Here is a 25,582-nt window from a genome sequence, read left to right on the forward strand (position 1 = left end):
AGGTAATACTTATCCCGTGCGAATAGGGCTTAAGTTGTAGGCCTACTCTGAAAGTAAACTGTTATATGTTAAGAGCCTTTGAATAAAGGTGTTAAAAAGGATCTTGTTGTTGTGGTGCTGTGGCAGGACCCAGACAAATGCTCTTCAAAACATTCATTTTGTTATGTTCTGTTAAGAAAAGAACCCTAGATACTCATAGGACATAACAATAGTCAGAAAACATCACATGTACTTGTGTAACACTGATATTAGAGTATAGATGTGGAAAATGATGGTTTCCCAATAGATATTCAGCTGCATAGTTTCTATGTGTTAAGGTCACAAACTACATGGAGATTATTTCTTAGTTCCAAAAACAAGAGGAGCTTCTTCAAAACAGATCTATTCTCCATTGCATTTACAGAATTAAAGTGGTCACAACTTGACCTTTTTCTTTTTCTTTTTCTTTTAATCAATGAATAATGCTTGAAAGAGGAGATACGCCTTCTGGCTGCCTCCTCTATAGGACATTTATCTTGACTCTGTCTGACCGAGGGCAAACTATAACATCCAAGCTTTCACAATACACTGGTTACAAGTCATCTTTTGATAACATGAAGAGAAGGCCAACTAGAATGAACTGAAAATATCTTGAGGACATAGGCTAAGTCTACCTGTCCTGCACATTGAGACTTTGAGTGTACTTTCTGTGAACTAAAATAGCCTCATAATCTCTGTCACAGAGTCACCATCGCTGATTGGACCAACGTCTGTTTGCAAAATGTTATCTAGAACATAAACTGAATTGGAACATGATAGTAGTGTGTGCTGCAACTATTTCAGTGAAAAGCAGTAAAAACAAAGACAAACTAAGCAACATTTGCCTGGTTATCTAATGTCTTTGTGGGCTCATGATTGTCACAGTGAGGAAAAGATAAACTCACTCACCTGATACTGTCAGTGTAACTCCATCACTGATCTCTGAGTTCTGTAGGGTTTCTGTCAGAGTTCCTCTACAGCTGTACAGACCAGCATGAGACGGATCCACAGATGTGATTATATAGATCTGGTCTTGTCCTGTGCTGTAATAGATCTGGTCTGTTCTTCTGCTGTTATCTTGATCTTTATACCAGCTGTACCTCCAGACTCCTGTCTCCTGTATGTCACATGTGAGAGTGACTCTCTCTCCTTTGAACACACGAACATCAGGCTTCACCTTCACTACAGGTTTGGGTCTCTCTGTGAAATAAGCAAACACACATTTCACATGTCTGAAAGTCATTAAAACTCAAAATATAGAAAGATTCCTTACCTCTCACTGTTATCTTAACATGACTGAGGTCTGTGTAGTAGTTTCCTCGCTGTGCTCTACACCCGTATGTTCCTCCATCAGAGACTCTCACAGAACTGATTGTTTTAGTTCCTGCATAATCACTGGATTCCCAGTTTGAGTCTTTCCACCAGTGAAACGTCCATCCAGTTGAGCTTCCCAAGTCACAGCTGAGAGTAACTGTGTCTCCAGTGAACACTGAACTCTGGGGCTTTACAGTCAGAATCAGCTGCGGTTTATCTACAAAGTGAAACAACCTTGAGTGTATCTCTCACAAACAACTCTCAAGTTAACTGGATACCAGTCAAACAGAGAATTGAGTTTAAAATTTTAGTTTTAGTTGTTAAATCATTACACAGCCTAGCACCAGGGTTCTTATCTGACTTAATACACTACCATAACCCACCTAGGTCACTTAGGTCTAGTAACCTTGGATTGCTCGCAGTGCGCAGATCGAGACTGAAACATCGAGGTGACCGAGCCTTTGCAGTAGCAGGCCCCAAATTATGGAATAGCCTACCACTATCAATTAGAACAGTTTTGTCATTTGCCACTTTTAAATCAAAGCTCAAAAAACACTTTCTTAATGTGGATCCTTTATGTACTCTCTTAACCTTCAATTGCATTATATTCAATGTACTATTCATTCTATTGCTTGTAATTGTATTGATTGCTCTTGCATTTTTATTATATTGTATTATCTTTGTTCTGATTATTCTGTTCTGTTCAGAACTTTGGTCAACCATGTCCATGGGTTGTTTTTAAATGTGCTTTACAAATAAATAATGAAAAAAACAAAAAAACAAAACACAGGCATTATGTTCCATATTTGTCAGTTTGTCTGAAAATGTTTTCTTTTAAATATAAAAGTGTTGTTCCACTTTTACTAATAGCACCCAACGAAAAAAGCCAAAATAACGAATAATGATAATAATGATTTGCATTAAAGGTCCCGTTCTATGTGATCCCATGTTTCAAACTTTAGTTAGTGTGTAATGTTGTTGTTAAAGTATAAATAATATCTGTAAAATTATAAAGCTCAAAGTTCAATGCCAAGCGAGATATTTTATTTAACAGAAGTTGACTACAAAAAACGGCTCGATTGGACTACACCCCTCTACTTCCTTCTTTAATGATGTCACTAGAACCGTAACCTCCGCCCACAGGAACACAGGCGTATTGATGGCGAAATGTCAACAGACGTGGTTGATGTTTATCTATAATCGGATACCGCAAAAGTTTAATTCGAAGTTGTTAGTTTGCTCTGTCCTTTTCACCACGGACTGTTTTTCTAACCTGGGATAATATCAAGCAGACTTCTCTCAGCGTTTCATACTGACGAAGGGGGCAATTTCAACTATATTCCAGCAAGCGGTAAGTAGTGATTTAATATGGAAGTAGTGATCACTCTTCACATCGTTTCTCTTAGTAGAATGAAAATAATCTTACTTAAACTGTGATTAATATACAGAAAGCGATCAAAGAACAATCCCTTTCCAATCGCCCAAGCTGTCAATCACACAGCGCGAGTTTATCTGACACTTGCCAAAACTCGTTATGAAATCAATGACGCTGTTACACTGCACAACGAAGCTCTTACTTTATTTATATGCCTCATGTTAGCATTGGTGAAATCATTAGTGAGAGTGCAGAAACTGCGTTGCAATGATAAGATCTTTCACGCGATCAACAGGCTGTCATCTGCTCAATGCTCATAATCACTGCAACCTTTTATGTGATGGGAATATATCTAAATACTTAAAAAAATTCTCACGATTCGTTAATCCAGATAGCTGTAATAGTAAAAGTTTTCCAGATAGTTCCACATGTAATGCCAGATATTTCATATGCAAGCATGTCAGCCAATCACAGCAGAGGGCGTTTACACTGAAGTCTCACAGCAGACACGCCCCTTCAAACAGAGTGTTCAAAACAGGGAATGAAATCAGGCTAGGAAATATACCTTTTATTTCTAAATTATAACAATTTTTGATCTAAAAAACATACTAACATTATAAGGGCACCCCTGGAAACATTATAAAATAATAAAAATAATCCATGGAATGGGACCTTTAACATTTATTTGTTTAGTGGATGCTTTTATCCCAAGTACTTTCTGAGTGTGTTTCCTAAACATACCACCTCCACCCTCCATTATTCAAACCAAAAGATAGTGCCAGACCAAACTCACATTTTTGTTTGTGCCAACAAATGACATGTCAGACCACTCAAAGAGAGATATGGAGATCATAGTGCTTAGAATTTACCAATGACTTAAAGGGTTCCTTGACTATGATTTCACTTTTTTAACTTTAGTTAAGCCCTGATCACACCTAACGCGTTTTTCAGGTTCGAAAACGCGAGGCACACAGCACGGCCAATCGGCCCGATCACACAGAACTGGCAGTGTGCTGTGTTTTTTATGTTGCTAAGTAACCAGGGAGTCCGCTTTCCTGTCAGTCTAATCACGAGTGCTCTAAAAAAAAAAGCTTAAAAAAAACCCAGATGACGTCGGGCGCTTTTTTCGCTCAAAGTTGCTTTTTTCAATTTCAACTGCAAACGCCCCGACTCTCGATTCCACGACTCATAAACCTATAAACTAGGTCAGCCAGAACCGGGAGCACTTATTATAACACCCAATGTACTCGTTGTTACATCATAAGAAGAATGGCATCTGCACTAATCTTTCTGTTTATTCCGAGGTTTACTGTAGACAGCCGGATTCTGGCCGTATCCAGATCAGACCTGAGCCTAGACACGACCACAACGCCGTAGAGATTGTGTCAACTAGACTCTCCCATGTGAAGACACGACAGTCAGTGGCACTGATCCTCAACAAACCCGTCTCCATACCGGCGTGATGACTACGATCTTCAACCAGATGGAACTGGATAAATATTCTGAATAATGTTCCAATCCAATCTGACTTCTGACCTACAATGGTCCCTGAATTATAATACACTGTTCGTTCATTGGTCAAAGGAGAACTGGCCCCCGACTGAGCCTGGTTTCTCACAAGGTTTTTTTTCTCCATTCTGCCACCTGATAGAGTTTTGGTTCCTTGCCACTGTTAGCAAAAACCTTTTGCTTTTGGCTTGCTTAGTTGGGGACACTTAACATTCAACAATATTATTGATCTGCCTGCATTGACACCATTATGTGAGAACTGAACTGAGCTGGACGATGACGTCACTGTTTTCTCCAGAGTGGCTATATATGAACTAAATTAATAACTTTACAAAATGAACCATCACTGAACTTACGTAAGCTGGACTATGACACTATTTTCTTCTAGATCTGCTATACAGTGAAATAAACTTTGTTGCATTATTTTCCTGTTATCACTGTAAAGCTGCTTTGAAACAATCTGTATTATAAGCGCTATATAAATAAAGGTGACTTGACTTGAGAACTGGAATAGTAAAAATGTACTAAACGTTTTCGAGAGAATTCCACATGTAATACTTAGCTATTTCCATATGCAAAGATGTTAGCCAATTACAGCAGAGTGGGCGTTTACACTGAATGCTCACAGCAGACACGCCCATTAAAACAGAGCATTCAAATCAGAGGGCTAAAATCAGGATAGGAAAAATGCCTTTTATTATTAAATTATTACAATTTTGATGTAAAAATCATAATAGTGATGCAAGTGCACCCCAGGAAACATAAAATAATAAAATAATGCAGTTTATGAACCCTTTAATTATAGGTCTTTTCGCACACAAATGGGATACGAGAAACTTTTAATAAAAAAACAAACAAACCATGGAATTTTATTTATTTATTTATTTATTTATTTATTTATTTATTTATTTATTTATTTATTTATTTATTTATTTATTTATTTATTTATTTATTTATTTATTTAATATGTGACAATATATTTACTTATATATCATAATATAGCCTATGTAATTTTGTATTCAGTAATACACCTCATAATATATAGATGTATATGTGATCAGATATAGTACTGTATGTGTAATATATTGCATATATTACTCATGCAGCATAAACACACAGACATAGCTTGTATATATATACAGTATATATATACAGTATATATATATATTATTTCCATAAGACCTGTCTGATTGTTTACTTGGATGGATATAGCAAATAATGACAAAATGAACGTGTTAAACAAGATAAATGGCGTATGTTTAATGCCACAATAATGTATGTGTGTGTGTGTTTGTGTGAATTAAAACCACTGAAATTACATGTTAAAGGGTAACTAAACCCTAAAACAACTTTTTTTAGTTAATGATCTGTAATACTGGGGCTTTATCAATGCTGTTCATTAATTCGAGTAATTTTTTTGACATTTGGGTATGAAGTGTTTCAATTCTACAATATAGGAGTGCTGCCCTCTTCAGGTTGAACAGTTGCTACTGCAGTTGAATTTTCATATTGGAAGTTGTGGTGCCACGTGACATAAGCAGGCACCAGCTCACCACGCCCTTAGCAGACCCTGGTATAAAAACATCTTGTTCCATCAAACCCACTGTAGTGAGTCAGGAGTTGGAATTGCGAGTATTGAAAACAATCAGGATAGCGTATATTAGCATCTAGTTAGCATAGCATTAAGGTAAGATGGGCTTCTCCACACAGCTCGCGCTGAAAAGCGACGCAGTGCTAAACGCTGCTCCTCCTGCATGGACTCCACCACAGCAGCGGCGTCTTGATGTGAGTGAGCATATATTTGTAATCACAATTTTTTTTCCTTCCTATTAGGCTAAAGTTAATCCTCTGGGGTTGACAAACGCGCCGGCGTATCAGATAAACTGTTAAATGTCTACTTTTTGATGTGTCCACTTACAGTTGAAAAAAAATAAACCATTGTACTTTTGTAAAATAAAGAAAACAGGTTATACTGTCTGCCTCTCCGTCTCCGTGAACTTTTTTTCTGGAGCACGTCTCTAAACTTAAACAAAACTCAGCGAATACTAGTCACACAGGCATAAGCAATATATCTTTATAAAAATTTAAGTCTCTGCTATTAAATTATCTAATTCAAAACGAAAGCAAATATTCTTTGTGTATGTAATCTGTATGAAAAGCTAAAGATGTCAGTCGTTCTCATGGCAACTCATTATCTGCTAATGTGAACATGATTATTGAAAGCGGGTCTCAGGTGCATAAGGCTTTTTCAAATATTGCCAGTGGGTGGAGTCAGGCTCTGATCAGGGTATCTTTAGTAGTGGTAGTCTACATTTTTGTAATATTTGTACTTAACAGTATAGACAAACAAAACCAAAGAAAAGCTTACCTTGTACTGTTAACATAACCATTTCACTGCACTCTGAGTACTCTGTGTTGTAGAACATTATTCTGGTTGCAGAACACCCATAATGTCCTCCATCAGAGGCTTGAACATTGATCAATTGATAATGATTTATTATGCCATAATTGATCCACATGGTCTTGATGAACCAGGAAAACGTCCATCCAGTCGAGATTCCCAGATCACATGTGAAAGTTACTGTGTCTCCCGTGAACACAGATCTCTGGGGATATACAATTAGATGTGGTACTGGTCTATCTGGAAGAATATAATGAGTTAAACATTATTGAGTTAATGTACAGTCGGACGTAATGTCTGTATTGCTCATGTCATCATGGTCACGTGTCATGTATTGTTTTATAAAGAACAAATATGCAACTCACATTGAGTGTGTCCAGAATGGATATTTGAAGTCAGCGCTAAAAAACCCAAAAAGAAACGAAGAGGGAGAGAAATAGAGAGAGAGAACACAAATTATAGATGCTGCTTTGAAAAATTAAGACATATATTTGTATGGTGTCCATATGCATGTCATTCTAAACATTTATAAGAAAATTCCACATTCACAGAAATGTATTTCAGTAAAACAAACATTCATTCATATGCATAGAGGGTGATATGGCTGCTGGCCATATCACCCTGTAGACCATTGAAGCTCAGCAGGGTTGAGCATGGTCAGTATCTGGATGGGAGACTCCTGAGAAAACCAGGTTGCTGCTGGAGGAGGTGTTAGTGCGGCCAGCAGGGGGTGCTCACCCTGTGGTCTGTGTGTGTCCTAACGCCACAGCGTAGTTTCGGGACACTATAGGCTACTGTCAAAGAGCACCGTCCTTTGGATGAGACGTAAAACCGAGGTCCTGACTCTCTGTGGTCATTAAAAATCCCATGGCACTTTTCGTAAAGAATAGAGGTGGAACCCTGGTGTCCTGGCCTCATTCCACCCATTGGCCCTTATCAATCATGTCCTCCTAATAATCCCCATCCACTGAATTGGCTCTCCACCTATAGCGTGTGTGTGTGTGTGTGTGTGTGTGTGTGTGGCGCATTGGCGCCATTGTACTGTGGCTGCCGTCGCATCATCCAAGTGGATGCTCACACTGGTGGTGGTTGAGGAGAGATTCCCTGATAATTGTAAAGTGCTTCGGGTGTACATTAGTACGTATGAAAGTGCTATATAATTGCCTCATTCATTCATTCTGTAGTTTGTGTTACGACTGTGACGAGATCTCGTGAGTCAGTTGGATAAGTGTCGCTTCAATTCCATCCAGCTCATCCAACACAAGCTCGTACATAGTGCAGCAGGAATCAGAGTTCACGGATTACGTGACGAGAGTAAGCTTTATGTCAAAAATATAGATTTTCCGATAGATATCGATATTGAAATATCTGAAACTCTTCCACAAGATACACAATACCCGCTGTTCTTTCTCACTCTCAAATCTCTCCGACAGCCAGTTGACACATAAACCCGTCCCTTTTGTTCGATAGTAGGACTGAAAAGGTTGGACTGTAATAGGTGATGGTTCTCTTACGAGAGGTTCTCTCGTATTGCGTAAGTTTAGCTTACGCTACGGGTAAAGTCATCTTTTCTCGAGATATGAAGCAAAAAAAATTATCCTTAATTTTTATATCTTGTCAACGCAGTGCGGCAGCAAGCAGACCTAGAGCAGGCAATCTAGCGTGCTCATAGGCTGCTCTGCGGCAACTGCAGCAGCCTATCACTGAGCCCTTGGCGTGACGTCACGCCCAATGAGCGCGAGCAGCGCGCCTACGCGTCACGGCCCGAGGCGGGGCGTGGCAGAGGGTATAAATATGGGCTGAGAGGCTGCTTTCACTGATTTTTGTCTCTTCAGCGAAGCTCTCCGCATCGCTGGACTCTGAGGAAGCCGCCGTCGAAACAAGCGACCAGCAAGCCGAGGATCTCAGACTGAGGAAGCCGGCCGCCTTCGCCGCCTTCAGCTTTCCCTGCCTGCTTCGCTATCCGGCGAATATATCCTTTATTTGCTCTATGTGTGTGTGTTGTGTGCTCGCCCCGCGACACACTTTGCATCTAAAAGAGCGCGAGACGTTGTTTCAAATGCCTCGCTCATCCTGTGCTCGTGCAGAGCCACGCTCAGCGACGGAGACCGCCTTGTGATTGCGCTCTCTGCCTGGCCTTCTACCCGGGCGGCTGCGTACAGCGAGCCGGGTATGACAGCTGAGCGCTCGCCGGAGCCCCTCCCGCGAGCCTCGCTCTCTCCTTCTCCCCCGCCCTTCACCGACGCGCAGCGGCCGGCCATTGCCCGCACTGCCGTCGCCTCAGGGGACGAAGCAGATGACGTCAGACCCCTCTGTCAAGCCGCGCAAACGGCGCCGCTCACAAGGGATGTCAGAAACGGACGGTCTCGGGCTATAGCTTCCTTTACGTTACAAGAAAGCTACCCCCCCGTCACTGGCTAAAGGAGAGTAGAGTGTTAGCGGACTAACCTCCATTCCTGACATATTTCTCAGTCCCCTCCTAAGCTCAGGCGACTGGAAATACATATATTGCAGTAACGAGCCTGTTTTTATGCACGCACGCCTGCAAACTAACGCTACGCAAAACATGACGACGCTCGCCCTTCCTGCGCTCTCCCCCTCTGTTCGAGCCGCGCAAACGCGCCGCTCACAAGGGATGTCAGAAGTAGGCGGTCACGGGCTGGCTTCCTTTACGTTATAAGAAAGCTACCCCGCGTCTCGGTCGTGCGCGTCACCTACCGGCCACCTCCATTTCTCAGTCCCCTCCTAAGCTACAGGCGACTAGAAATATCTATGTTGCAGTAAACGAGCCTGTTTTCATACACGCACGTCTGCAAACTAACGATGTCACAGCACATGATGACATCTTCCCGCTCTCTCTCCCTTTGTCCGAGCCGCGCAACCGCGCCGTTCTCAAGGGATATCAGAGCGGACGTCACGAGCACCGGCGAAAAGAGGAAGTCCCACCCAGGTCGGACTAAACTCCGTTCCTGACATATTTCTCAGTCCCCTCTAAAGTTCAGGCGGCTGGAAATACTAATACTGCAGTAAACGAGCCTGTTTAATACACGCGCGCCTGCAAACAAACGCCGAAACGAAACACGACGCTCTGTCATATACTCGCGCTAACTGAGAGCTTATGTGTGCCCCTGTGGCTCAGTGGCAGAACACTAGGCTTCCGTGCGGGAGACCCGAGTTCGAATCCGACTCTGGCGGCAGATAAATATATTTTTTCTGCTTACATTCAGAAAGTGAACCCGCATCTCGCACCCTCCCGCTCACAGGATGGTGCTTGAGTATTTATGAGCGTCTAAACATATGAGCCATCAAAGCATTCGCTCTATCAGTTTCCTATAACGCCAATGGTGTTATAAGTGTAGAATATGTGCCCACTCCCACGTGCTCACTGCTACACACAAACACGGTCTCCCCGGTAACGCTCACAGAGCGCACTCTCATAGCGGGCATGCGCCGCTCGAGTGCTAAGCGTAGAGAATGTGCCCACAATTCTGTGCCCACACCTACCCACTGCCCGCTCTGTTACACAGTTACACCGGGTTGCAGATCCTCCAAAGCTCACAAACATTCCGGCTCTGGCCGAAGGTGTCATAAGTGTAGAAAATGTGCTCACCACTACACACAAACACTATCCCCATGGTAACACGCTCAGAGCGCACTCTCATAAAGCGGACACACGCTCGAGTACCAAGTGTAGTAAATGTGCCCACAACCCTGTGCTCACAACTACCCGCTGCTTGCTCTGCCACTCAGTTACCTCGGGTTACAAAGCTCCCAAACACTGGCCGTGTTATAAGTGTAAACTCTGCGCCCGCTCACGAGCACGCGCACCCACTTTCAGACATGACAACCCCCACGCCGCTCTCGCGCCAGGGGTGTTTAGCAGCAAAACTCGCTCCATCCGTAGCGATCGAGCCATCATATGCTGTACAGCCAGTCAGCACTGTTTTCCAGCCCCCGTGTTCGAGCACTGGCGGCGCGTCGCCGCCCCATCCTCTCTGATACAGGTTCCCCATCCCGCTCAGCGCGGCGATCTGAACCCAGAGACCATTCGACCCCTAGCTATGCGTGCAAAAGCATGGGAAGCTATTCAGGGCGTGTCAGAATGGGTGCTGAATACTATATAACACGGCTATTCGCTTCAATTCGCTCGTCGCCCCCCGCGCTTTCTAGCGCAGACGGAGACAAAAGTGACTTTAGAAGCAGCGCACCTGCTTCAAGCAGAAATAACGAAGCTGCTGCGCAAAGGGGCTATAGAACAGGTTTATCCTTCTCTGAGCGAGTCGGGCTTTACAGCCGTTACTTCCTCGTACCCAAGAAGGACGGAGCGCTGAGACCTATTTTAGATCTGAGACATTTGAACAAAGCTCTCATGAGACGGCCGTTCAAAATGATCACAACCAGACAAATCCTTGCGCAAATTCGCCCGGGAGACTGGTTCATCTCTCTCCATCTAAATGACGCATATTTTCAGATTCAGATAATACCCCGTCACAGGCCATTCTTGAGATTCGCCTTCGACGGTCGGGTATATCAGTACACCGTCCTGCCGTTCGGTCTATCTTTAGCACCCCGTACATTACGAAGTGCATGGACGCGGCTCTCTCTCCCCTGAGGAGACAAGGAATGCGGATACTGAATTATCTGGACGACTGGCTAGTCCTCGCGCAGTCAGAGGCAGAGCTTTTGTCTCACAGAACAGCGCTTCTCAGCCATCTGGAATGCTTGGGTCTCTCGGTCAACTGGACCAAGAGCTCATTACTGCCCCGCCAGTCGACTTCCTTTCTCGGAATAGAACTGGACTCGGTGGCTATGACGGCCAGATTGTCAGAGCAGCGCGCGCGCCGCATTCGACATCTCGCCGCGTCTTTCCAGACGGGCAGTCAGGTTCCGCTGAGGACATTCCAGCGAGTCCTGGGGCATATGGCCTCAGCTGCAGCAGTGCTCCAGCTGGGCTTACTGCGCATGCGCCCGCTTCAACGCTGGCTGAAAGCGCGAGTGCCTCACCGAGCCTGGACGGCCGGCCGCTTACGAGTCAGAGTGGATCATGGCTGTGTTTCAGCCCTGCAGCCCTGGCTAGCAGCCGAATGGTATGGCACGGGAGTGACGATGGGAGTTGTCTCGCACCGGAAAGTTGTCTCGACAGATGCGTCCAACCTAGGTTGGGGAGCGCTATTAGAGGGCAGACCGGTCTATGGCCCTTGGTCAGACCAGGAGAGTCACCTTCATATAAACTGTCTAGAGATGCTGGCGGTCGAGAAAGCGCTCAAGCACTTCCTCCCATACCTACAGGGCCACCATGTACTAGTCCGCACGGACAACATGTCAGTGGTAGCCTATGTGAACCGTCAGGGCGGTGTCAGATCCAAAACACTCTGCGCCCTGGCGGAACGCCTCCTTGTGTGGGCTCAGCACTCACTGCGCTCGCTGAGAGCCGCGCATGTGCCGGGTCTCCTGAACGAGGGTCCAGACAGACTGTCCAGGGACAATGTTCCCCTGGGGGAGTGGTCTTTGCATCCCCAAACAGTCCAGTCACTGTGGCGCCGTTTCGGCAGAGCGGAAGTCGACCTCTTTGCGTCAAAAGACAACCCGCACTGCCCACGGTTCTTTTCCAAGAGCGAGGACGCGCTGGCCCAAACCTGGCCCAGCGGCCCGCTTTACGCTTTTCCCCCTGTCTCTCTGCTGCCACAAGTCATCGGGAGAATCAGGGAAGCGCGCCACACGGTGCTCCTCATAGCCCCGTATTGGGAGAATCAAACGTGGTTCCCAGATCTAATACGGCTGGCGGACACACCCCCCTGGCCGATACCGGTGAGAAGAGACCTTCTCTCTCAAGCCCGCGGCTCGATCTGGCATCCTCATCCAGAGCGCTGGTCTCTGCATGTATGGATAGTCAACGGATACCCGTTGACTTGCCAATAGGGGTTGTGAACACGATCACACAGTCTAGAGCTCCCTCTACGAGACGGCTCTACACATCTAAATGGTCTGTGTTTAATAAATGGTGCACCGCCCAAGGGCTGGATCCACAAACATGTGAGGTGTCGCGTGTGCTTTGTTTCCTCCAAGAGCTGTTGGACATGGGCAGGTCCCCCTCCACGCTCAAAGTATATGTTGCGGCCATATCAGCTTTTTCCGACTCGGCGCTGGGCCGCGCATTAGGGAGGAATGAGTTCATTATCCGCTTCCTTAGAGGAGCTAGGAGGATGAACCCCCCGCGACCCCCCTCGGTTCCTATTTGGGATCTTTCCCTGGTCTTAGAGGCCATGAAAGCGCATCCCTTTGAACCCATGGAAACTGTGGATATGAAATACCTCACGCTCAAAACCGTTTTTCTGATAGCCCTGTCTTCAGTCAAACGTGTGGGTGACCTCCATGCGTTATCAGTTAACGCGGCATGTCTCGAGTTCGGACCTAATGACTCTAAAGTCATTCTCAAACCGAGACACGGTTATGTCCCCAAAGTGTTGGGCACACCCTTCAGAGCACAGGTCATTTCTCTCTCAGCTTTGCCGGCTACCGGCAGCGAAGTTGACAGTAATCTCCTTTGCCCTGTCAGAGCGCTGAGAAATTACATTACGCGCTCCGCCGCCATGAGGCGCTCGGAGCAGCTTTTCGTTTCGTTTGGTGGGCGCACCAAGGGTCTCGCCGCCTCGAAACACACTCTGTCCAGATGGATAGTGGACGCTATTGCAGCTGCTTATGCGTCTAAAGACCTGCAATGCCCTTTGGGTATTAGAGCCCACTCTACTAGAGGCATGGCCTCGTCATGGGCTTGGACTAGCGGAATTTCTATTCATGACATTTGTACGGCGGCGGGCTGGGCCTCCCCGTCTACATTTGTTAGATTTTACAATCTAGAAGTTCCCGCCCTGCAGGCTAAACTTTTATCAGTCTAAATCTCGCGTAGGCCGGCCCACTTCTGTGCGCGGGCTACTGCTGTTTGATTTAGCCCTCCTGGTTGAGCTGTACAATATAAGGGTTGGTTAGTCAGACCGGCCGCGCCGTTCTGTTCCCCCTACTATGTGCTTATGTACTTGCGCTAGCCATATCATTGGCCGCCTGGCTCACACTCTCGTGTTCCCCGGGCTTCCCTGGGACTCATTCAGTGGATGCCGGGCGCGCACGGCGTTGACAAGGGAGTTCCCGTAGCGTAAGCTAAACTTACGCAATACGAGAGAACCTCTCGTAAGAGAACGTACTCGGTTACCTAACGTAACCTCTGTTCTCTCTAGAGAGGGAACGAGTATTGCGTAACCCGCCGTGCTCGCGCCACGAGCTCACTCGCTTCTGCGACAAAAACCAGTGAAAGCAGCCTCTCAGCCCATATTTATACCCTCTGCCACGCCCCGCCTCGGGCCGTGACGCGTAGGCGCGCTGCTCGCGCTCATTGGGCGTGACGTCACGCCAAGGGCTCAGTGATAGGCTGCTGCAGTTGCCGCAGAGCAGCCTATGAGCACGCTAGATTGCCTGCTCTAGGTCTGCTTGCTGCCGCACTGCGTTGACAAGATATAAAAATTAAGGATAATTTTTTTTGCTTCATATCTCGAGAAAAGATGACTTTACCCGTAGCGTAAGTGTTACGTCCCTCAGCTCCGCTGTGTTCTAATTATGTGTTTGAGTTTCCCCTGCTCTTAATTACAGATGAGCCACACCTGAGCGCAGCCGTATACTGAAGCTACAAAAGCTTTCCGGAAGCACACCTGGAGGCACACAGAGCCTGAGCCAGGAGTCTATGCACTGCCGTGCTGTCGTTGAAGCGTTAGGAGTCCACCCCGGGAAACAAAAGCGTTCCGCCTCAGTATTACTGCCTCTGTTTCTGAACAACCTACTAAATAAACATACCCCTTATGTTGGACACGAGCTGTTCTGTGTGCGTCTCTCCATTTATGTTAGGGGTGGTGTCCGTCCGCCCGTAACATATTGGGGGCTCGTCCGAGATTAATAATTTTGATTAAGTCGGACTTTAGTGTGAATTGCGGAACTTTTGAAGGCTACAACATTTTGGTGAGTGTTCTGGTGAGCAATTATGATTGTCTGTTCCTTTGTTTAGTTGACGTTTATTTTATTTTGGTGGATATCTCAGGAGGGGGCACGTAGGAGATGCCTCGAGCTGAGTAAGCCACTGAAGATTGCGTAGGTATTTAGGATTTTGTTTTGGTTTTGTGTATAGTTAGTTAGAGAAGTGGGACAACATTTTTGCCTATCAGAATACCTTTTAGTTTAGTTGTATAGCTTGTGATAATTTGTGGCATATCGCCTATTTAGTGAGCGCTGGAATTCTGATTGTACTAGCGTATTGATTAATTTGTGGGTGGACATTAAAATTCGTGGTCGTTTGTAGCCTATATTGTGCTTTTCGTTTGACCACTTTAGATATTCGCTACCTCGTAGCTTTGTCGCAGTTAAACTGCTTTGGTGAGTGTTTATTTGTAGTTTTTGTAATTTAAATTTTGTGCGCGCTTTAACTGTCTTTACCTTTAAAATTAAACGTTAACAAGCTCTTTAAAAATTACGCGTTAAAATGGCAACAGAGGAAGTATTCGTTAAAGAACCCTCTATCGAGTTATTTTTGAAATTTTCGAAAGAGCAGTTACTGAATTTGGCTGCAACTTACGAGGTTGAGCTCACTTCTGCTGAAAAGCGCACCAAAGATACAATCAAGACCGTCTTACAAGCTGCTTTGGTTAGTAAGGGCATTCTGCCTGTAGAGAAACAATCCTCCGTGTCTACAGAAGCGTTACAGCTGCAGATTCGGTTAAGAGAGTTAGGTATCAGAGAGAAGGAAATTGAGTTCGACCGTGAGCGCATGCAAGCACAGGCACGTAAGCATGAACTTGAAAACCGACTCGCGTTGAGAAAGTTAGAAATCGCGGCTCAGAGGGAAGGTGTCGCTCCTTCTGACCCTAATTCATTTGATGTCACTCGCCACATCCGACTTGTGCCCCCTTTTGTGGAAAGAGATGTGGAAAAATATTTTCCCCACTTTGAGCGTGTCGCGACTAATTTAAATTGGCCGAAAACTGCATGGGCATTCCTCCTGCAATGCGTTTTAGTGGGACGGGCGCAGGAGGTTTACTCGTCGCTAACAGTGGAGCAGAGCGGTGACTATGATGTTGTGAAAGCGTCAGTTCTGAGGTGCTATCAGCTGGTCCCTGAAGCATACCGACAGAAGTTTAGGAACTTTAAAAAAACGGAGCGTCAAACTTTTGTTGAATTTGGTCGAGATAAAGCAGCCCTGTTTGATCGTTGGTGCTCATCACAGCGTGTTGATAGTCAGGAGAAATTGCGTGAACTAATTCTTTTAGAAGAATTTAAGAACTGCCTGCCAACCGCTGTGGCAACCTATTTAGCTGAGCAGAAGGCCGAGTCTATTTCTGAAGCTGCTATACTTGCTGACGAATATGTCTTAACGCATAACATTGCCAGGGAACGTTTTCGCTTGAGAGTTAACCCCTCTACGACCACTGATATAGACACGAAAAAGAATGCAGTAAAGCAAGAAGACAGACACTGTTTTTATTGTAAAAAGCCCGGGCATGTTGTGGCGGACTGTTTAATATAAAAAAAAAAACAGTCCACGAAACCAATGGGTCTCGTTAGTTCTTCGAAGAAAATGTCGCCTGTCCTTCGTGCAGCATTAAAATCAGAGAAACCCCAGTCCATGTACGAGCCCTTTCTGACGAATGGGACCGTATCTGTGCCTGGTGAGGAGGCTGTCGCTGTGCGCATCTTGCGTGATACGGGAGCTGCACAGTCTTTACTCCTTCGCGGCTTGGTGCCGTTGTCTGAAAAGACTGCAACTGGTAGTAGTGTCCTTGTTCGAGGAATCGAGATGGGTTTTCTTGATGTGCCGTTACATTGCGTGCGTCTTGATTCAGATTTGGTGTGTGGTGATGTGGTTGTTGGTGTTCAAGACTCTTTGCCAATCCCCGGTGTCACGTTTCTCCTTGGCAATGACCTAGCAGGTGGAAACGTGTGGAACCGTGGCGATGTTCCACCCGAGGTAGTGGCTGTGCCGCTCATTCAAAAGAGCCCCGATGAGTGCGCACAAAAATTCCCAGAGGTTTTTCCCGCTAGTGTCGTCACTAGGTCGCAGACTCAGAGGTTGAAGGGTGCAGCGCCTCCTAGTGACGTCAACCTGTGTGACAGTTTCGTCGCTCACCCTGCAGAGTGTGAGAGGCTTTTCGAACCCGATTTCACTCAGTGCCGCAGTAGACCTGTGCCTATGGTGACCGAGGAGAAAAGAGAGAAAAAACAATCAGATGTCTCGTTGTCGTTAGAGAAACTTGTTGATGCTCAACAAAAAGACCCCTCTCTTGTTTCATGTTTTAATGCAGTTCAATCTGTTTCATTTACATTTATTCATTTTTTTTAGCTGACGCTTATATCCGAAGCGACTTACAATTGCTATATATGTCAGAGGTCGCACGCCTCTGGAGCAACTAGGGGTTAAGTGTCTTGCTCAGGGACACATTGGTGTCTCACAGTGGATTCGAACCCGGGTCTCTCACACCAAAGGCATGTGTCTTATCCACTGCGCCACCACCACCCCTTCCGCTTGCACGGGTTTCAGACCGTGCAAGCGAGAGTCCGACCTATTTCATCAGAGACGGCTTACTTATGCGGAGGTGGAGACCTCAGAAAAGTAATGAATGGAATGACATTGAGCAAATCGTTATGCCGTCTGGAAACAGACGTGCTATTCTGAGTGTCGCGCATGATGGTGTTTCTGGTCATTTAGGTGTGACTAAAACATTCGGCCGCGTTCTTCGTCACTTTTTCTGGCCAGGGCTGAAGCGTGATGTGCGACGGTATTGTAAATCGTGTCATGTCTGCCAGGTGAGTGGTAAACCAAACCAGGTAATTCCACCTGCACCGTTGTACCCCATACCTGCCATGGGTGAGCCTTTTGAGAAAGTAATCATTGATTGCGTCGGTCCTCTTCCACGGTCTAAGAGTGGATATCAGTATCTACTAACAATCATGTGTACTGCTACTCGTTTCCCAGAGACGGTGCCTCTGAGAAAAATCACTGCTAGAATTGTGTCCAGGGGCCTCATGTACAAAGACTTGCGTTGAATTCATACTAAAACATTGCGTACGGACAAAGCTGTAAATGTGCGTACGCACAAAAAAAACCAGATGTATGAATCTCTGCGTACGAAGGATCCCACGCATATTCTCTTTGTACATCCCAGTTAACGTAAAATTGAGCGCACATGCACGAGCACAACGCCCCACCCAGTCTCCTCCCTTAATTAAATTAATTTAAATATGGTAATGAGTCCACTTTGGCAAAAGAAAACAGTAATAAAATGGCGGCAAGAAACGAAACTTTACAGAAAGTGAATTGGAGGAGGTGCTACTATCGGAGGTAGAAACGAAAAAAAAAAAAAATTATTTGGAACTTTGTCCTCCGGAATTAATAACAAAAGGAAAAAATATGAGTGGGAGAGTTTGGCTGATGCCGGTGGGATCTGAAAGTCGCACTGTAGAGTAGTACAGTTGAGACACTTTTTGCGTTTTGATTTTCCACACAAAAATAGACACTGAAAAGAAGTGAATTTCCACATGACATGCCACATGACATTTCATTAGCTTGTAGACTAAGATATTATCAATCAATAATTCCTACAAGTAGTTTATATTTTCCACAATTAGATCATAAAAATAAGGTGCTTTTTGTCTCAACTTTGTCTCAACTGTACCAATATGTGGTACAGTTGAGACAGTGCATGGTACAGTTGAGACACCCATTTTTAATGATGTAAAGGTAACTAACCATTCATTGTAAATAATAAAAAATAAAGACAAATAAAGAAAATAACAATTGGGCAACATTTTTTTTATTCATCCATTTATATTCATTCATTTTATTTAAATTAGCACTGGTTAAAATGTATAAAGCAGGAACAAGATATTAACAATATTTCTTAATAATACACAGTTTAAATATCACAAATATCTAATTTTATTTTAATTTGCGTCCTATGCTGGCTAATTACGACGTTTAACCTGTTATCATCACACTGAACAACTAAACAGTGTGTTTCCTAATAGAACTCTATCGGGGGTACAGTAGATATGTGTCTCAACAATCCCCCGCTGGCCACCTCGCACATTTCTCTAGATTTTGCAATTACCTTGCATGACACAGTACCATGAAATATGTCCGTTTTTAGGGCACAGAATAACGTTTGTGGTGATACCAGTTATGTTTAACAGTCATATAGGGATAAAAAGCTATTCATTGTGGAGAGTGCATGGTGAAGTGAACATCATATCTTAGGAAAAAAAAAAACTTTCCCCGATATCTTCGGATCGGAGATGCGTCCGTTGTTCAAATTTCCCACGATCAAAGAGGACTCTAATACGCTCGCACAGCAAAAATCACAACTTGTGCTTGCTGCGAACACAAGTTATTTAAGGTGTCTCAACTGTACACCGTCTACCCTAAATGACCATAAAAAGAAATGGTCTGATATAAAGGTGGACATTAAACCAAAGCTGTCATTGCCATAGACTAAGGGTTGTATCAGTTTGCATATGCTTTTATATGTTCTTACTTAATTGCATAATTGATAGAATATTCCCATAATGCTCGTGTGACAATATTATGTCAATTATTTTATAAATTGCAAATTAATAGCAATGCTTCCCACAGGTGGTGGTGCGATAGACTTGTAGAACGAAAATTCGTTGTGTAATGTTTGTAACTTCACTTCATTGCCTGTAAGAGTCGCCAACGGACAAAAACAATGAGAAATGTACGTACGCCAGACATGAAATTGGCGTGGATGAACGCACATTCTCGCGTTAATTTCACTGTTAGTACATACGACCGTGAGCGTGAAAGCTGGCGTACGCAAAGTTTTTGTGCGTACGCAAGATTGATACATGAGGCCCCTGGGCTCTATTAAAATTCTTTGCTTTTGTGGGGCTACCGAAAGTCGTTCAAACGGACCAAGGAACCAATTTCACTTCGCGTGTTTTCTCTCAAGTCCTAAAGTCGCTCCAAATTAAGCACCGCATTTCTAGCGCGTTCCATCCGGAGAGCCAAGGCGCTCTCGAACGTTACCATCAGACGCTAAAATCTATGCTGCGTGCATATTGTTTGGAGGTGGGTGCAGACTGGGAAGAGGCGATTCCTTGGATGCTTATGGCATCTAGAGAAGTCGTGCAAGAGTCAATTGGTTTCAGCCCTGCAGAACTAGTGTTTGCTCATGATGTTCGCACGCCTTTGAGCGTCATTAAAGATCAATGGATGAGCAAGCCTACCTCTCGTAGTGCAGTACAATTTATAAGTGACGTTCACACCCGACTACACAGAGCGCGTGAACTCGCTAGAGAGAATTTAGAGAAGACCCAATCTAGCATGAAAACATGGTATGATCGCAAGGCCAGAGCCCGTTCGTTTAAACCTGGAGACCAAGTGTTGGTTCTCTTACCCGTGCCCGGTTCTGTGTTTCAAGCTCGATTCAGTGGACCATATACTGTTGAAAAAAAAATATCGGATCTGAATTATGTAATTGTGACCCCAGACAGACGAAGACATTCTCGCGTCTGTCATGTAAATATGCTTAAACCATATTATACACGTGAAGAGGTTAAAAATAGCTTGTGTGACCTTAACGTACCCGGTCCTGTCGAGGTCCCCGTGTTGCCGTCTTCACTGGTAGATGATGATGATGAGGTGACTCCTCCGTCGCGGTGCGTGATTGAAGGTCGACTTAAAAACTCCGCTATGCTGTCCGGTATTGTAAATCATTTGCCACATTTAACACCCTCTCAAGCAACTGACATATCGTCTGTGATAGATGATTTTCCTGAATTATTCGGAGATGTTCCGACTGTGACCACCGTTCTGGAACATGACATAGACGTGGGTGATAAGGGGTGGTAGTGGCGCAGTGGATAAGACACATGCCTTTGGTGTGAGAGACCCGGGTTCGAATCCACTGTGAGACACCAATGTGTCCCTGAGCAAGACACTTAACCCCTAGTTGCTCCAGAGGCGTGCGACCTCTGACATATATAGCAATTGTAAGTCGCTTCGTATAAAAGCGTCAGCTAAATGAATAAATGTAAATGTAAGGGCCCGATTAAACAGCACCCATATAGAGTAAACCCAGAAAAGCGAGCTATCCTGAAACGGGAAGTTGAGTACATGATACAGAATAATATTGCTGAACCTAGCTCTAGTCCGTGGAGTTCCCCGTGCCTTTTAGTTGGAAAACCTGATGGCACTTACAGGTTTTGCACGGACTACAGGCGTGTTAATGCCATCACTGTGCCAGACTGCTATCCACTACCGCGGATGGATGACTGTGTGGACCGTGTTGGCTCGGCTACATTTGTCACTAAAATCGACCTCCTAAAAGGTTACTGGCAGGTGCCCCTTACACCAAGAGCAAAACAGATATCAGCCTTTGTGACCCCCGATGCGTTTATGAATTATAAGGTTATGGCTTTCGGAATGCGGAATGCACCTGCCACATTCCAGCGTTTAGTAAATATTGTTTTAGCTGGAATGTCAAATTGCGAGGCGTATTTGGACGACATAGTCCTATATAGTACACACTGGTCCGAACACATAACACAACTTCGAGAGCTTTTCCGTAGACTATCCAATGCAAATCTCACAATTAATCTAGCAAAATGTGAGTTCGGAAAAGCCACTGTCACTTACTTGGGGCGGATAGTTGGTAGAGGACATGTTTTGCCAGTAATGGCTAAAGTAGCCGCTATTCAGGAGTTTCCTGTGCCCTGCGACCGGCGTGCGTTACGCCGATTTTTAGGAATGGTAGGCTACTATCGCAGTTTTTGTAAGAACTTTTCGACTGTGGTTTGTCCCCTCACTAACCTATTGAGCCCCAAAACTAAGTTTGAATGGACGGAGTCCTGTAACCGAGCATTCGAAAACGTCAAGGCTCTCTTACTGACAACTCCCGTGCTCGCTGCGCCAGATTTTAACAGACCGTTTCAGCTTGCTGTGGACGCTAGCAACGTAGGCGCCGGTGCCGTACTGTTGCAGTCAGGTGCAGACCATGTAAATCATCCCGTGAGTTTCTTCTCAAGGAAGTTTAATTCTGCCCAGCGAAGGTACTCCACTATCGAGCAAGAGACTTTGGCTCTAGTATTGGCTATTCAACACTTCGAAGTGTACTTGGGTTCTACCATACATCCAGTTAAGGTCTATACTGACCATGACCCACTCAAGTTCCTCAGTCGCATGTACAATTCTAACCGCAGGTTAATGCGCTGGAGTTTGTTGCTTCAACCGTTTAACCTCCAAATTGTACATATCCGAGGAGTAGACAATATTGTCGCAGATGCGTTGTCTAGGGTGGATGCTTAATAGTAATAATTTTCTTATGAATTTTTTTTAATATATACTCGTATATACTCGTTATTTACTCTGAGATTTACTTTAGTTTATTGAGCCTGCTAATCTAATATAAGTCTCTAGCGATGTTTTTTTTCTTTTTTACACATAAGTGTGTATTGCCTATGAGTTGACCTTATACATCAAAGTACTACATTCCTGTAATTCTATTTTGTTTCCATAGGCCTATACAGATACCTGAAAGCTGAACACAGAAGGCTAGAGTAAAAATAAGTATTTCCTATGTTTAGAGTATGGCGACAGGTCACCATTTCGGGGTGGGGGTGTTACGTCCCTCAGCTCCGCTGTGTTCTAATTATGTGTTTGAGTTTCCCCTGCTCTTAATTACAGATGAGCCACACCTGAGCGCAGCCGTATACTGAAGCTACAAAAGCTTTCCGGAAGCACACCTGGAGGCACACAGAGCCTGAGCCAGGAGTCTATGCACTGCCGTGCTGTCGTTGAAGCGTTAGGAGTCCACCCCGGGAAACAAAAGCGTTCCGCCTCAGTATTACTGCCTCTGTTTCTGAACAACCTACTAAATAAACATACCCCTTATGTTGGACACGAGCTGTTCTGTGTGCGTCTCTCCATTTATGTTAGGGGTGGTGTCCGTCCGCCCGTAACAGTAAGCTAAACTTACGCAATACTCGTTCCCTCTCTAGAGAGAACAGAGGTTACGTTAGGTAACCGAGTACGTTTATATGTAGCTTTCCTCAATAGGGTGTTGGTCAGAACACACTGGATTCGATCAGTTCCAGGCAAAGGAGGTTTATTGTTGACAATCTTTGGCTGTACACAACACAGCAGTACATAGGCTTTACACCTTAATAGTGTGTTTACAAAGGGAAAGGAATAAAGATATATATGAACAAATGTCTTGTGTATTATTACACAAACATTATTTCCACAAAGCTACCAAATCTCTCAAATAAAGAGATTATCAAGTTCAATTGTCGAATAAAATATACAAGCAATGTCAATATACAAGCAACGACATTTTTACGCAACACCGCCACCCAGTGGTCAGAAATGGTAAAATATTCAAAACCGAAACTAAAAATGAAGTGGTTTAAATGAACGGCACATAATCAGAAACAGAAACAAAATATTTCAGCTGTTAATGTGATGATCACACATACATACATACAAATCAAACACGGGGTGCATTATTAATTAATTGGAAGTAGGCCTAATATTGAACATAATCGGCACATTCACGTGCACTCGACAGCACGCGATAAACTGCTTCATCACTGTTAATCAATAATAAAAGGATAACATTGTATCAAGGCTTGACAAACTCCTTAACCAGCATATCATTAACTTTGTAAACAGTCAACTTACATTTGTTTATTGACCCACACTTTGCACACACCGTCCCGCTTGTTTCTAAGTAGGCTACATCAGGAGTTTATTTAAATAACACTTGCCTGATGTTAATGATAATGAAAATGAGAGAGAGCGTTTATGGACAAAACTTTAATGCGCACTTCTTATACTGTGTTTACTCAGCTCTTACAGTGATTCTCTGGAGTAAAACTAACGCTTCATCTTTTGTGTGATGTACAATAAACTTCATAAAACTCATCAGTATATTGTTGGCCATCATTCAGACAGGGTCCGCTACAACAGGCTTGTATTAATTGGGGACAAAAAACAAGATGACAAATAAGTTATAACCGTAATTAAACTAACTATACCTGCTCTATCTCCATTCAGCATATATTTTCTGACTCTGTATGCAGTATTGAATGCTGTATGCAGTATTGAAATTATAATTTTAATGTTTTAATAAAGAACAAAGGATAAAAAAAGAATAATAATTAATTGAGAATAGGTCAAATGAAAGAAAGAAAGAGGCATGTGGAATTATACAAACATCAGATTCAGAATGTAAATAATAACCAAGTCCCTAACTAAGTTCTTCCCTAACAAGAATAACTAAGTTCCCAAAAAAAAAAAAAAAAAAAAAAAAAAAGAGTTGGAATCAGCACTGACAATTTAGTCAATGCAAAAATCTGTAGGACTGAAATCAGGAAAACTTCAAACAAGTATTCTGAATGACCTCAAATTAAGAAACAAAAAGGGGAAAAATGAACCTGATTTCAGTTTAAACATGAAAGAAACAAGTCAATTATCAGATGCTGATGCGGCAAAAAGATGGAAATTCTCAACAAATCACCTTCTCAACCAAAGCAACAAATCTGCTTAGACCACCACACAGCGAATCACAACCACCCAACTAAACAATAACAAAGCTAAAGGGGACCGTCATTTCCAACTCCGTCAATTGACAAATCATTGCTTAAAGAGGTTTTTACAAACATCATAAGTAGACCTCATATTTTGATAAGCAACTTCTGATTGCTGAAAGCTCAAGAGTCAAACAGTTGAACTGTAAACATTGAAGATGTACAAGCTGACACACACATTATAAACATAATTCTTCTGCCGGATAGAATAAGAGCAGCATGAATGAGTTAAAATACATATCAAAACCTGATATTTGCTCTAATGCAAAATAAATGCATAATTACTTTAGCTGGACAATAACTTTATTCTAGAGCTGCTATAAAGCCAAAACACTTTACTTTAATTTCCTATTATCAATGCAAAGCTGCTTTGGAACAATCTACATTGTTAAAAGCGCTATATAAATGAAGATGACATGACTTGACTTGAAAGGAGAAAATAATACTCACAGAGCATCAGAAGAAGTGAACTGAGCTCCATAATGATCTATTAATGACACGCTGTCAAACACACAGTCTGTTTTAAAGAAAGTTGTTTCCTGTACTCAAGAGAGAAGGCGAAGAAGAAAATCTCACCCAATAGCCTGACAAAGACATTTCACCATTCATCAACACCTAAATAAATAAATAAATAAATAAATCTTGGCTATATAGAAGTGCATAATTTATAATCAATTTTGACTTAAAAATCACACATTGCCAGTGGATTGGTAATTGGGATTTATAAATGATTTCCTTAAGACTCATTGATGCCTTTTTCCTGTTTGAATAACTCTATTTGGACATTCATGAATAATTGTGATCACTCCTGCTTGTGTTTAGAGCTTTTTGACAAAATAAAGGGGTGCAAAAATCAATGCTGAATCATCCATGCAGTAACAACACTGATGACCTGAAATAAGTCAATAAACAATGAGGTATTAATGAAACATGACAAATCATGCAAATCCAGATCAAGGTCAAGTGCAAACTACAGAACAGAACCTCATTGCCCTGCAGATATTTATAGACCATTCTTAAACACTTTAGGCCATATATCATACTTATTGGATACAGCACAACATACACTTTAAGCTGCATAAATATTGTCCACTATATAACTAGTTCTCTTTGTCATATTTTCTGCATTTCACTACCGCATCTAAGCTGACTGGATTATTATATCTTAAATTTGTGTACTACAAATATTATTGCTTATAACACATTAGTTGTCATGTTCATCTTGTAAGTTGCTTGTAATTGTGTACTTCTTTAGACAGCAGTATGTGGTCTAACTATGTGACTTGCAACAATTTGGAAATGTTTGTTCAGTCCCTGAACTTCAT

At 43.4% G+C, this 25,582-nt stretch overlaps 1 protein-coding gene and 1 long non-coding RNA gene across 2 annotated transcripts in view; one reads left to right on the top strand and one right to left on the bottom strand.

Annotated features, from left to right (window-relative positions):
• LOC309493358 overlaps positions 1-20,705 on the top strand; it is a 171,389-nt gene extending 150,684 nt beyond the window's left edge. The window contains exon 3 of the long non-coding RNA XR_014203864.1: positions 20,521-20,705. This is a non-coding gene — a long non-coding RNA (uncharacterized lncRNA). The remainder of the gene's footprint in view (positions 1-20,520) is intronic.
• The window catches only part of LOC309493199 (Fc receptor-like protein 5), a 100,393-nt gene extending 75,664 nt beyond the window's left edge, over positions 1-24,729 (bottom strand). The window contains exons 1-5 of the mRNA XM_082162328.1: positions 24,708-24,729; positions 6,983-7,018; positions 6,585-6,857; positions 1,292-1,549; positions 928-1,218 (exon numbers count right to left, since the gene is read on the bottom strand). Coding sequence (XP_082018454.1) covers positions 928-1,218; positions 1,292-1,549; positions 6,585-6,857; positions 6,983-7,018; positions 24,708-24,714 — 865 coding nt within the window. The 5' untranslated portion in view covers positions 24,715-24,729. The remainder of the gene's footprint in view (positions 1-927; positions 1,219-1,291; positions 1,550-6,584; positions 6,858-6,982; positions 7,019-24,707) is intronic.
• Positions 24,730-25,582: the final 853 nt, after the last annotated feature.

The sequence above is a fragment of the Leuciscus leuciscus genome (genome assembly GCF_965113295.1).
Source record: "Leuciscus leuciscus genome assembly, chromosome: 2".
Lineage (NCBI taxonomy): Eukaryota > Metazoa > Chordata > Actinopteri > Cypriniformes > Leuciscidae > Leuciscus > Leuciscus leuciscus.